The sequence below is a fragment of the Giraffa tippelskirchi genome, chromosome 1 (assembly GCF_054371585.1).
Source record: "Giraffa tippelskirchi isolate mGirTip1 chromosome 1, T2T-mGirTip1v1.2.pri, whole genome shotgun sequence".
Classification (NCBI taxonomy): Eukaryota; Metazoa; Chordata; class Mammalia; order Artiodactyla; family Giraffidae; genus Giraffa; species Giraffa tippelskirchi.
This window is the reverse complement of record NC_137275.1, coordinates 146,773,134-146,787,322: the sequence shown is the minus strand read 5'-3', so window position 1 is coordinate 146,787,322 and position 14,189 is coordinate 146,773,134. Positions and strand designations below refer to the sequence as shown.

The following is a 14,189-nucleotide window of genomic DNA, read 5'->3' as shown; positions in this document are numbered from 1 at the left end:
AGTGTGCTCCATGGAACACTAGTGCCACATGTTAAATAGACTATGAGAAAAGTGTGGACCCATGAATTTAGAAACAGGGTATTACATTGCCCTCTGGAAGAAACACAGTGTATTAGCATATTAAAGTCTCTAAGAGATCCTGAAATAAAATAACATTTAAACTGTGGTTTGTTTCCCACACTTACTTGATCAGAGAACTCTTTTTTCTTAGAACAACTTCTACTTTTTAGAACAACTTTTTAAAATACTCATTTCTGCTTCTGCTCTACCAGGAAGAGAGAGGAGGGTATTCTCATCTTGTTTGTTTCCTTTTTTGTTGGATTGCATATAGTACTGAGGGACATAGTCAAAGTTACCCAGTAGTTTTGCCTTTGTGTGTGTGTATGTATTTCTTTAACATCTAATTAATGCCCTGAGAATTTAAATTATCTCATTTGTAAAACTGGCAAATATGTATAACTTTTCTGCATCCCAGAAGGGCAGTTTTCTCAAAGTAAGGATTTGCTGTATCATTATCTTCCAGAAGGGAATCTAACATATTCTTGTTCCTTGATTCTATAATGCATTTCCCCACATTTTCACATTTCTGAAATTAAAATACATATGCAATTTGTGTATGTTTAATGTGGTAGTTTCCTTTTTTCCAGAAAAAAAGCTGTTTTTAAGTCAATGTGGGTATCATATATTTACCTGTATCTTAAAAAGGGAAGAAATATGGTATTTTTGTATCTTATACTTTATTTAGTGTTAAATTTTAAGTAAGACAAATGTGTGAAGCTCCTGACATAGAGTATAGACAGAGTCTCTCCTGACAGAGAGTATTTTAAGGAGAAGGCAGTTTATTATAAAGGTAAGATGGAAGTTAAACTAGAAAGCTACTTAGGATCTGAGGCAATTCTGTGGACCAGCTTTGGTCTCGGTATTTTCTTCATGGCTTACACAATCTGTTTGTGCCATTTTGGCCTGTTGTTTCACCACCACTGGCCAGTCTTTTCTCTTTTTCCCCAGTTTGAATTCAGAAAATAACCATTATGCTGAGGTTAGCTAAGTATAATCACTGTGGCTGAGCACAGCTGATCTGAGCACCACTGAACAACTTACATGGAGGGCATTGGGCTGATTTTGTTTGGGTGCTCACCAGTGATGCTGTCAGTGGTTGTCCTCGCACAAAGAATGGCCTGACTGTACATCTCTGTAGGGAAGGGGTACTGGGCTTAAGTGTCCTTATTCTATTCAGGGAGACAAAAGTTGCCTTCCCTGGTTAATCAAAAGGACAATTCCAAAAAATGAATTAATGAATTTCTTGATTGTTAACAAATCTCTTACATGAAACTAGATAGCTGGGAAGCAGGATAAAAGGAAGTCAGTATGGCTTTGGGTGGCAACTGTGGAACATTTCAGATTTTCCTTTACTTGTCACCTATGAGTGTATTGTTATGAGTTCTACAGGCAACTCAATAAAGCCCAGGAACAATAAAACTTTACCAGAAGTGTTATATAAATTATTAAATTTTAAAATGTACTCTACATTTCATAAACTCAGCAGTTTGCAACATGTGTATTACACTTTGATATGCCAAATAAACTTTTCTGTAACAACTTAATCAATGTATATACTTGTGCCATTTTTTTTTCCTCTGAAATTTCACCCTACAATCCTCGAGACATTCAACTGTAACACAGGCAAATATATTGATAGTTCACTCTCCCCCTTTTATGAGTGATGAACATATAGTACTACTTCTGTGGGCCTGTGGGCCCTAGAGAGGACTGTAACCTGCTATTGATCAACTGACTGAAGATAAATGGCTTAGCTGCTTGTATTGCAGATTACAACATTAACATGGTCAGTAAACCATGAATTGTTCAATAAGGCGTTTATCTTTTTTCATTTTACTTCTGTTCCTTTATCATTTTTATTATAAAAGACAAAATTACCCACACTAACCAGCAAGATAAGTTGAAAAGAGACCCAGTAGGGTACCATTATGGGTGCAGAGTTGCAGATAGCTCAGTTCAAATGGTTTAATGATATTTAGTATATGTTTCTGAACTGAAGAAAATACAGAGTTTTGATCGTCTTTTTTTTCTGTGTTTCTTTTACAGCTTCCTTTTGCCACATATTTACTAGAAGCAATACTGGAAAAAATAAATGAAAAAAAGAGACTAGTTGAAGAATATTTTACAGTTATGAAAGATAGTAGATGATATTATGATTGAGAACTTTTTTTCAGATGTGAAAACTTTATGTGGTGTGATCAGAAAACATGCACTGCAGTCCTGATACAGTATCTGCTCCAACTATCAATAGTCAGGGTCAGTACCAAAGTAAGTCTCTGAAACCAATTAATTGCTGAACAAGTGAAGCTAATTAAGTGAAGCTAATTAAGTGATAGCCATTTAAAAGGAAATAGTGTAGCATTTGATTGTTGAATACAAATATTGCCACAAACCAATGCAAACTTGAAAATGGTTTTCCTTCCAGTACATTACAAGAAATTAGAACAAGCTTGGCATACACAGATTATCAAAGGAAAAAAGTTTAAACTGAAGACTTAATGTTCTGAGTTTTGTAAGAAACTATACTTTTTACATAAAGCTGCTATAAATGGCCCTAAATCACCTGATAAGCAACACATTTGTATTGAAAGCAAATATAAAGCAAAGCATTACAACTTAAGAGTGAGCATTTAATGAAATGAGTGGTGCAGTCCAATTGTATCTGTTCTCAGTCTACTGGATTTTATAGGAGATACTGTATTTTCTTAAAACAATTCAGCAAAAATAAAAACATCTTCTCCTTCACTCTCTCTGTTTTTTTAAAATTCACAATATTTTGTGTGGTCATCTAAATGAGCAAGGGCTACAAACCGAGTGCATTAATTAGAATAGTCCTCTCAAGTCTGCTAATTAAATTCTTAACAATGGTCATCCTTATTTAGAGTCTCAAACATTCCCTGGTCATTTCCCCTCTTTCCCATGTTCCTGCCACACCTAGCTTTTTGCTTCCTCCATTCACCAAACCTGCCTGCCTCCAGCCGTTGCCTTTGTATTCTCTCTCTCGAATATTCTGTACTTAACTTCCCCATGACTGGCTCCTGCATATCATTCAGGTTTGTATTTACAAATTTCCTTAAGCATTCCCTAGCCATCTTGCTCGGAGAAGGCAATGGCACCCCACTCCAGTACTCTTGCCTGGAAAATCCCATGGACGGAGAAGCCTGGTAGGCTACAGTCCATGGGGTCGCTAAGAGTCGGACACGACTGAGCGACTTCACTTTCACTTTTCCCTTTCATGCACTGGAGAAGGAAATGGCAACCCACTCCAGTATTCTTGCCTGGAGAATCCCAGGGACGGTGGAGCCTGGTGGGCTGCCATCTATGGGGTCGCACAGAGTCGGACACGACTGAAGCGACTTAGCAGCAGCAGCAGCAGCAGCAGCCATCTTGCTATTTAATTTCCTTTATAACGCAAAAGTATCTTTTACCTCTTCACTTATTTATGTTCTTGTTATTCCTCCTTCCCTGCTTTGAAATATAGGTCCCATGAGTTTAAGGCAGAGTTGGCAAATTATGGCTCACAGACCAAATCTGGCCTATTACCTGTTTTTGCATAGCCTACAGTAAGTTAAGAATGGTTTTTATGTTATTATTAAATGTTTCTAAAAAATCAAAAGAACTATATAGCATGTGAAAGTTATATGAAATTCAAATTTTAATGTCCATCAATAAAGTTTAATTTGAACACAGATGTGCGTTCATTTCTGTATTATTTATGGCTGTGTTAGCGCTACAGTAGTTCAGGTGAGTAGTTGCAGCAGAGACTTTACGTAGTGTGCTCACCACTTTGCAGGACTGGTAGGCACACTGCAAGTCACAGTGATACAGTTACAACTTGACAGCATTTCGAGTACCATAAATACTACCAGAACTGTAATTTTTTTAATGCCAGTGGATGCCCACCATGTAAAAACAAGAAGAGGAAATGACTGTCACCTGTCTCATTTTTAAGGTAAAGTGTGTATTATTTTGCTATTCAGTGGCAAAGCATTACCTTTATTATATGACACTATACCTATGCTGTGCTTCCCAGGTGGCACTAGTGGTAAAGAAACCACCTGCCAACGCAGGAGACACAGGTTCGACCCCTGGGTCGGGAAGATCCCCAGAGGAGGGCGTGACAACCCACCCAGTATTCTTGCCTGGAGAATCCCATGGACAGAGGAGCCTGGTGGGCTACAGTCCATAGGGTCACAAAGAGTTGGACACGACTGAAGCGACTTAACATGCACTCATGCATACCTATGCTAAAATTATGCTATCTATATATTATCAGACTTAGTACTCATCACTATTTCCAACTCACAGGAAAGCAACAGTAAAAAATTATGAAATTTAGAATGTAATGTCTAATCACAGCAAAATTCTGTTACAAAAATTAAAAAATGGTGCAGTATTATTCAGATACCAAAACCAAAGACAGTACAAAGAAATAGAGTGTGGTAGGCTAGAAGATGGCCTCTCAAGATGTCCACCTCTTAATCTCTAAAACCCATGAATTTGTTACTTTTTATGGCAAAAGGCACTTTGCAATGTAATTAAGGATCTTGAGTGGAGAGATAATCCTGGTTTATTTGGTGAGGCCCAATGGCTTCTAAGGAGTCAAGACAGACAGCAATGTTACTGCAGAGGCAGAGGGATGGAGAAGTTTGAAGATGCTACCCCCATAGCTATACATATGGAGAAAGAGGGCCATGAACCAAAGAATGTAGGCAGCTCCTGGAGACTGGAAGAGGGAAGGGAAGGGATTGTATCCTGGGGCCTCTAGGAAGAAACAGCATTGTTGACACCTTGACTTTAGCCTAGTGAAACCAATTTTGCATACCCCGAGTTGTAGGAAATCAAATTTTTGTGGTTTTAAGCCATTAGGTTTGTAGTAACTTGTAACTGCAGCAATAGAAAACTAATGCAAATTTGCTTAAATTCTATTTAGAATTTTTCATGAAGGATATTGGTCAGAAGATGCAAGATCTAGATGTTCAATAGTCAAAATCAGTCAGTGCATGCCATTATTTTAATAGACTAAAGAAGAAATAGCAGGTGACCATGAAACTTTTGGGAAAGCATTTGAAAATTTCAATACTCATGCATGGAAAAGAAAAACCTGAGAAAACTAGGGACTTCTTCAATTTTATAGGAACATCTACAAAAAGCCTGCATCTAACAGTATGCTTAATGATTGAAGATAGAACACTTTCTGTTAAGCAAAGATGTCAGCTGTCTCCAAACTGATATACAGGCTTAACACGATTCCTATCAACATCACAGCAAGATGTTTTGAAGATGGAGACAAGCTTCTAAAATTTGTATCCAAAGCCAAAGAAAAATTTAAGCAGGAGGAAACACTACCCAATTTCAAGATGTATTATGTAGCTACACTAATCAAGAGTGTGTGGTATTGATAGAGGAATATACACATAGATCAGTGAAATAGACTAGAGCACCAAAAAACATACCTATGCAAATAGGCCAATTAAATGGAGTCAGGGTAGCCTTCAACAAATGATGCTGAAGCAACTGGAAATCCCTAAGTTTGGAAAAAAAAAAAAGACGTGACCTAAACTTTAGACACAAACGAATCATACATTTAAGTGTAAAATACATATGAGAAAATCTCCAGGATCCCAAGACTAGGCGAAAAGTTTCTATACATGACAACAAAAGCATGATGCACAAAAGAAAAATTGGTGAATTTAACCATCAAAACTAATCAAACCATCAAAACTCTTGCTCTGGAAACAGACAAGCTACAGAGTGGGAGAAAATATTTGCAAACTACAAATATCTGACAAAGGACTTATGTCTAGAGTAAAGAATTCTCCAAACTCAACAGTAACTCAAGAAGTCCAAGGATTGTGGCCAATGGTTTGGCTGAATAGTCTGGGAGTTAGAAGGCACACATTTGGAACAAAATGAAAGAAGCTTGGAGAAAATAAATATGGATAGAGCTCTCCAAATGGGTCAAAAAGGTGCAAATTTTTGTGTCCCAAGTGAACACCAAAGGGTGACCTCAGCAAAGGAAGATTTTAATAAGTGAATAGGATGATGGACTGACCATGTTCTCCACCACCCCAAAGCAGCTAGTTAGGTAGAATGGTGGAATGACCTTTTGAAGGCTCAGTTACAGTGCCAGCCAGGTGGCAATATCTTGCAGGACTAAGAAGTTTCTCAAGGAGGCTGTATGTGCTCTGAATTAGAATCCAGTGTATGGTGCCGTTTTTCCCAAAGCCATGATTCACAGATCCAGGAACCAAGAGGTGGGAATGGGAAGTAGCACCATTCATTATTACTCTTAGTGACTCACGAGCAAAATTTTTCTTCTTATCCCTATGACCAATACTTTAGTTCTTAGCATCGAAAGGAAGAATGTTTCCATCAGGAGATATAACAATAATTCCATTGAACTGGAAATTAAGAATCCTACCCAGTCACTTTGGATTCTGCCTGATTCTGATCTATAAGCCAAGAAAACACTGTACTCATTTGGATAATTGATTCTGACTACCAAGGGGAAATTGGGCTACTATTTCACCATGGATGTATGGAAGAGTATATTTGGAGTACAGGTGACTCCTTAGAGCATCCCTTATTTACTATACCCTGTGATCAAAATCAATGGAAAATCAGTGGAAAACCCAACCGAAGAAGGACTATTAATGGCCCAGGCCCTTCAGAAACAAAAGGTTTGGGTCATCCTACCAAGTAAAGAATTATAACCATCTGAGGTACTTGTTAAGGAAAAAGGGAATACAGAACAAGCAGTGTGGAAAAAAGTAATTATGAATACCAGCTGTGACCAGGTGACTATTAACAGCAGCAATGCTATAATTATCATGAGTACTTCCTCATTACTTGGTTATGAATATATATATGTGTGTGTGTGTGTGTGTGTGTATGTAAACAAAGAGTGGACTTACGATAGTTAATTTTATGTATCAAGTTGGCTGGTTCACCACAGTGTTAGATATTCTGAATTTTTCTATGAGGGTGGTTTCGGATGAAATTAACATTTAAATCATTGGACTTTGCATAAAGGCACCTGCCCTCCATAATGTAATTAGTTGAAATCCTAAATAGAACCAAAAGACTGACTTCCCCCAGCTAAGGAGAATTCTGTCAGCAGACAGCCTTTGGATTTGAATTGCAATACTGGCTTTTCCTGGTTCCAGCCTGCCAGCCCACCTTGCAGATTTTAAACTAGCCTTTCTCCACAATTGTATGAGCCAATTCCTCTTAAGATTGCTTTGACTATTCAGGGTCTTTTGTATTTCCACACAAACTTATAAATTTTTTGTTCTAGTTCTGTGAAAAATACCTTTGGCAATTACCCACACCACCACCCGCCCCCCCCCCGCCCCCATCTTGTAACGGCTTTATTTCTTCTCCATCATTGTATCATACAGACTAGAAGACACCACCTTCTCTTTCCATTTGTAGTGTTTTTCCTCAAGAATATCTGGAGCAAACACTGTATAGCCAGTTAATCTTTTAACAATAGTTCTTAAATGTCATTGCTCTTCTACCATCAGTGTCTGAGAACAACAATACAATACCAGGGGGTCTCCCCACGACAGAGGCGCCTGGCAGGCTACAGTCCATGGGTTAGCAAATGAATTGGACATGACTTGGCAACTAAACAACAAAACCAGGGGGTTCACACCCATATCACATTGGGACAGAGAATTCAGACCTAGGCGGTGAGACCACAGCAGCGGTATGTACATGCACCGCAGTGCTTCACACCCTGAGAGATACTAGGCCACGAGAACATGTGGACTCCACAGCAGATCTGGGGAGCCCAGCCGAGGCCTCTGTCACTTTCCAGAACCCTACTATCTAGGATACAGGAGATCCACCTTGTCTACTGGCTTCATGGTTTTTTCACTACAAAAAGTTCACTGAATTAGACAGTCTGAAACATTTAAAAACAACACTAACAAAATATTAACTTAAAACACTCTAATTCAATGTGGAAATAAACCAAACCAAAATGTTAACAGTGAAGGTTTAATGGAGAGGCAGTTAGTATCGCACACAGGGGTTCAGAATCTCTTAAAATGTACATATTTAAAACCTTTCATTTTAAAATTTATACATTATTTACTTTTTTTGTTTAATATACTTTGCTTAAAAAAGATTGAGACAAAAAGAGTTCTCTGAGCTATGAAAAAAATTAAGTTTTTACAGGCACGTTTACGGTTTCATTCTAGAAACGCCTCAGGTTCACAGGTTGAACATTCAGCCGCTGTGTTATTTAAAAAACAAAACATTCTTTGACCTTGGGAAAACCAGCTCTGTCTTTCTGGGGCAGAGTTCACTTGATGAGGACCATGTGGTTATGCAAATTACAGGGTATTATTCCAGAAAACGTAGGCGCACCTGCGTCACAGGTGTGGCTTTCCTCCCTGGCGGTTCCTCATGGCAAAGAGCGGAGAGGCAGGGGCCCAACAGGACAGAGGGAGACTGTTTGCTGGTGTCTCCCACCCGGAGAAGCAGGGTTCTAGGGACGGAGCTAGTGTGGAACAAGGTAGTTCCTCGTTGTTTCTCCATGTGGCTGTAGCTGCCGAGACTGGGGGCGGCTGTGGCAGCCTCCACTTCTTCTTAAGGCGTGTTCCAGAAGCTTCCTGTGGAGGATCCGGGCGACATTCTCGGTAAGCAGGAGGCAGGGGCCCGGAGGTGTTGGGGGAGGGGGCGGTGTCGTGCGGATAAGTCCTGCCTCAGGGGTGAGCCCTCTTCCCCCTTCCTCCCTGCTTGTCTCTGAGCCCACCCACCGCGATGGAGCTGGGTGACCAGCTGGGTGACCGCCTGGCTCGGGCCAGTCTCCGCTGTGTGCACCGATTCGCGGTCCTCACCCGCTTCTGGGTGTCCTGCCCCTCGGGGCTGTGGTATGTGATGCTGAAGAGGCTGGAGAGATCACCTTAGTTGATGGTGGTGTGCACAGGGCTCTCCCGCCCGGAGCGGGTGCAGGCCCAGGCCGGCTTGCCGCACCCGTTCTGGGCCAGCCCGGGCGAGGTCCTGCCGGTGGGCTGGTCCACTCTGGGGAGGGGCTTCCCCTGCAGCTTGGAGACCTGTACTGGGGGAGCGGCGTGTGTTCAGACTTGGCCTGTGTCTTCTCGATGGCCGGGGCCACCTGCCTGTTCCTGAGGCAGCGGAAGGGAGAGGATGCAGGTGTGGTGCCACTCACGCCTTGGGGGTGAGACCCGTGTGGGGGCTGCGGTGACTGCGCCGGTCCGCGGGGCTTCGGTCCGCAGGTCTGTGCTGATGGTCTGGACCGTCCGGGGCCCGTTGATCTGGCGGGTCCTGTCCTTGATTGGAGGCTCACCGGTGCTCCTGACAGAGGACCACCTCCTTCCTGTCGTCATTTGGGTTCTCAGGCTGTGCAGTGGGGGAGAAGAAACTGAGGGTGCTGTCGAGGGGCCGGAGCTCACCCTCAGTGTAGTCTGGGGGGGGGTTGCCTGCAGGGGACACAAGGCCACCTGCGAAGCACGTGTTCAGAAGGGCCGCCTAGGTGTCCGCCAGACTCCGGGGCCACTCCCTCGCCGCCCACAGCCACAGTGCCGTCCAGCCTCCAGATGGTGGGCGGGCTGTGAGCATCCTCATCCTGGCCTGCTCCACGCAGACGAGGCTCCACAGCGGCTGCTTCTGGCAGTGCTCTGGGCTGGTCCAGGGCCAGCGGTCAGGGTGGTGGGCAGAGTGATGCTTGTGGTGAGGTACCAGGGAGAGTTGGAGAAAGGCTACATGCTGGCATGGGGGGCAGGGTGGGGGGGATCTGAGGGCTACTGTCCCAGCTCTTGCTGTTGAACTCCTGGGGGTGACGTCTTCCTTGGTGCTGTGGAGGGCAGACCTTTCTCCGGCAGGAAGGGAGAGCTGTCCATCAGGCCCTGGAATGCAGACATGGAGGACAGGGTACTGGCCTCTTGATAATTTCCCTTGTGATTTTCTGCTTCCTAAGGGAAGCAACTCCCAAACTCCATCTGGGGCCTGTAGGCCAGAGGGCCTTTGGTAGTTTGATAGGGATTGCACTGGATCTGTCAATTGCTTCAGGTAGTATAGTCATTTTAACAACACTGATTCTTCCAATTCAAGAATACCGTATATCTTTCCATCTGTGTCCTCTTCAATTTTTCATCAACATCTTATAGAGTTTTTGGAATACAGGTCTTTTGCCTCCTTAAGTAGGTTTATTCTTAGGTATTTTATTCTTTTTGATGTGACTTTGGGAAGTATGGACATTTTAATAATATAAATATTCTATCCATGAACACAAGATATCTTTTGACTCATTTGTATATTCTTCAGTTTCTTTCATCAAGTAGTTTTCATTGTACAGATCTTTTACTTCCTATTTTAAATTAATTACTAAGTATTTTTTGATGCTCTTATGACTAGGGTTGTTTATTTTTCAGATATTAGTATATAGAGATACATCTTATTGCTGTATGTTTTTTTTAATATTTGACAATTTACTGAATATATTAGTTTTTCCAACAGTTTTTGGTTGAATCTTTGGAATTTTTTATACATAAGATCACAGAAACTTAAAATAATGACAGTTTCACTTCCTTTCTGATGTGAATGCCTTTTATTTATGCCTTGCCTATTTGCTCTAGCTAGGACTTCCAGTACAATGTTGACTAGGATTGGTGAGAGTGGCCATCCTTGTCTTATTCCTTATCTTAGAAGAAAAGCTTTTAAATTTTTGTCACTGAATATAATGTTAAGTGTGGGTTTGTCATATACATGAACTTTATTCTGTTGCAGTATGTTCCTTCTATACTCAATTTTTTGAGGGTTTTAATCATGAAAGAATTTTGTTAAATGCTTTTTCCACAAAATTGAGATGATCATATGATTTTTATCTTTCATTCCATTAATCATATTTATTGATTTATGTCTGTTGAAACATCCTTATATACCACTTGCTCATATGGTGTATAATCATTTTAATGTGTTGTTGAATTCAATTTACTACTGTTTTGTAGCAAATTATTGTACAGATGCATCTGTAGCAAATTATTGTACAGATGCAAAAATATTTGCATTGGTATTCATCAGGGATATTGGTCTATAGTTTTCTTTTTTTTTAAAGACATGCAGCTAAGATTCAAGCAACTGCTCTTTTAACATACTCTAATTAATTAGTTAATTAATTTTTGGCTGTGGTGGGTCTTTTTTGCTATGAGGGCTTTTTCTCTAGTTGCAGTGAGCAGGGTCTACTCTCTAGTTGCAAGTGTAGGCTTTTCAATGCGGTGACTTTTCTTGTTGTAGAGCACAGTCTCAAGGGTGCACAGGCTTCAGCAGTTGCAGTGCATGGGCTCAGTAACTGCGATTCCTAGCCCCGAGAGCACAGGTTCAATAGTTGTGGCGCAGGAGCTTAGTTGCTCTGGGGCATGTGGGATCTTCCCCAACCAGGGATCGAACTGGTATCTCCTGTACTGGCAGGTGCATTCTTTACCACTGAGCCACGGGGAAGCCCCTATAGTTTTCTTTTATTGCAGTGTGTTTTTCTGGCTTTGGTATCAGGATAATGCTGACCATAATTGAGAATGCTGAAACTTCAGACTCCTCAGAATTTTCTGCATTGGAAAAAGAGGCCCTGTCCTCCATTGCAGGAGTGTAGCAGTCCTTCCTTTTCTAGAGACTAGCAAGAGACTACCTAAGACAAATGCCTCTTAAGATGATGCTTGCCTTCCTCAAGTTTTTACTCTTCAGTTGAGTTCAGTTCAGTCACTCCATCATGTCTGACTCTTTGTGACCCTATGGACTGCAGCATGCTGGGCTTCCCTGTCCATCATCAACTCCCAGAGCTTACTCAAACCCATGTCCATCGAGTCGGTGATTCCATCCAACCATCTCATCCTCTGTTGTCCCCTTCTTCTCCTGCCTTCGATCTTTCCCAGCATCAGGATCTTTTCCAGTGAGTCAATTCTTCGCATCAGGTGGCCAAAATATTGGAGGTTCAGCTTCAGCATCAGTCCTTCCAATGCATATTCAGGACTGATTTACTTTAAGATGGACTGGTTGTATCTCCTTGCAGTCCAAGGGAATCTCAAGAGTCTACTCCAACACCACAGTTTAAAAGCATCAATTCTTTGGCGCTTAGCTTTCCTTATGGTCCAACTCTCACATCCATACATGACTATTGGAAAAACCATAGCTTTGACTATACAGACCTTTGTCAGCAAACTAATGTCTCTGCTTTATTAAAAAGCTGTCTAGGTTGGTCATGGCTTTTCTTCCAAGAAGGAAGCATCTTTTAATTTCATGGCTGCAATCACCATCTGCAATGATTTTGGAGCCCCCCAAAAATAAAATCTCTCACTGTTTCCATTGTTTTCCCATCTATTTGCCATGAAGTGATGGGACTGGATGCCATGATCTTAGTTTTTTGAATGCCGAGTTTTAAGCCACCTTTTTCACTCACCTCTTTCACTTTCATCAACAGGCTCTTTAGTTCCTCTTCACTTTCTGCCATAAGGGTGGTATCATCTGTGTAGCTGAGGTTATTGATAGTTTTCCCAGCAATCTTGATTCCACCTTGTGCTTCATCCAGCCCAGCATTTTGCATGATGTACTCTGCATATAAGTTAAATAATCAGGGTGACAATATATAGCCTTGATGTACTCCTTTCCCAATTTAGAACCAGTCCACTGTTCCATGTCTGGTTCTGCTTTTATCCTTACCCCATCATTCATTTTAGATCAATAGTTATTTCAAGTTGCAGCATGGCTCAGCCATGGAAGCACTGCCTAGTCTTTGGAATTAAAGAGATGTTTCACAAAAGAGCTACAGAATCACTAAAATAACATCAGCAAGAACTTTGAAGACACTCCTGGAAATGGATCTTGAGAGTGCTGAATAGAATATAGGGATGAGTATGAAGTTTGTTGATATGGGACACTCTGCTATGACTCATGGTTTAACATCCTGCCAAGAACACCTGAGATTGGTCTTAATATGATGTCAGAATGACTCCATGAAGCAGGGGTTGGTGGTGAATGGAATCCTATTACAAAATAGTTAGAGGTGCCATAATTACCCTAGTAGAGTATTAAGGAAGAGGTCAAATGGTCCAAAGAGTGGGCATGCTAGACTAGATTTATTACACAAGACCATGGAACCCAGAAGCTGACTATGTTGCCCAAGAGGGTCTAGAAGACACTCCCTTTACTAAAACAATAATAATTCTGTAGTGAAGGGGTCATTAGATGCATTAAGATGCATGGACTCCCTAATGACAATAAAGATGAAATGATCCTGAAATATCAGAAGCCAAGTGACAGCATGCAAGACAGTGAGAGGCAAGGTGGATGTAATTGCCATACTGCAAAGTCAATTTTCCTAGGGGTGAAATAGATGGATAGGTAACCAACTAGGGTATTCTTGATCTAAATAATCAAATAATTTCATGTCTGGGTAAGGAAAAGATTGATGTCAGCTACTGCAATTAAAAAAAATCATAATCCCTAGAGGCTTTTGATAGAAGGTTGCCTAAGAAAGTAGGGAAAACCACTAGACCATTCATATATGACCTAAATCAAATCCCTTACAATTGTACCATAGAAGTGAAAAATAGATTCAAGGGATTAACTCTGATAGAGTGCCAAAGAACTATGGATGGAGGTTTGTGACATTGTACAGGTGACAGTGATCAAGACTATCCCCAAGAAAAAGAAATGCAAACAGGCAAAATGGTTGTCTGAGGAGGCCTTGCAATAGAAGAGAAGTGAGTTCCAAAGAATAGCAAGGCGAAATAAGAAAGCCTTCCTCAGTTATCAATGCAAAGAAATGGAGGAAAACAATAGAAAGGGAAAGAGTAGAGATCTTTTCAAGAAAATCAGAGATACCAAGGGAACATGTAATGCAAAAACAGCACAATAAAGGACAGAAATACTATGGACCTAGCAGAAGCAGAAGATATTAAGAACAGGTGGCAAGAATACACAGAAGAGCTATACAAAAAAGATCTTCATGACCCAGATAATCACGATGGTGTGATCACTCACCTAGAGCCAGACATCCTGGAATGCGAAGTCAAGTGGGCCTTAGGAAGCATCTCTATGAACAAAGCTAGTGGAGGTGATGGAATTCCAGTTGAGCTATTTCAAATCCTCGAAGATGATGCTGT

The 14,189-nt window shown here is 41.1% G+C and overlaps 2 protein-coding genes across 16 annotated transcripts in view; both read left to right on the top strand.

Moving 5' to 3' along the window:
* CNTLN (centlein) overlaps positions 1-2,805 on the top strand; it is a 331,587-nt gene extending 328,782 nt beyond the window's left edge. For all 13 annotated transcript variants that reach the window (XM_081499257.1, XM_081499287.1, XM_081499348.1 and 10 more), the window contains one exon: positions 2,107-2,805. In XM_081499257.1, the coding sequence (XP_081355383.1) occupies positions 2,107-2,208 (102 nt within the window). In that variant the 3' untranslated portion in view covers positions 2,209-2,805. The remainder of the gene's footprint in view (positions 1-2,106) is intronic.
* A 5,662-nt stretch (positions 2,806-8,467) lies between these two features.
* Positions 8,468-14,189, top strand: part of SH3GL2 (SH3 domain containing GRB2 like 2, endophilin A1) — a 392,098-nt gene continuing 386,376 nt past the window's right edge. Inside the window, exon 1 of one of the 3 annotated variants that reach the window (XM_081499191.1) lies at positions 8,468-8,711. The gene's annotated coding sequence lies outside the window, so the exon portion shown is untranslated. The remainder of the gene's footprint in view (positions 8,712-14,189) is intronic. The other 2 variants (XM_081499173.1, XR_014056490.1) reach the window with 2 other exon arrangements.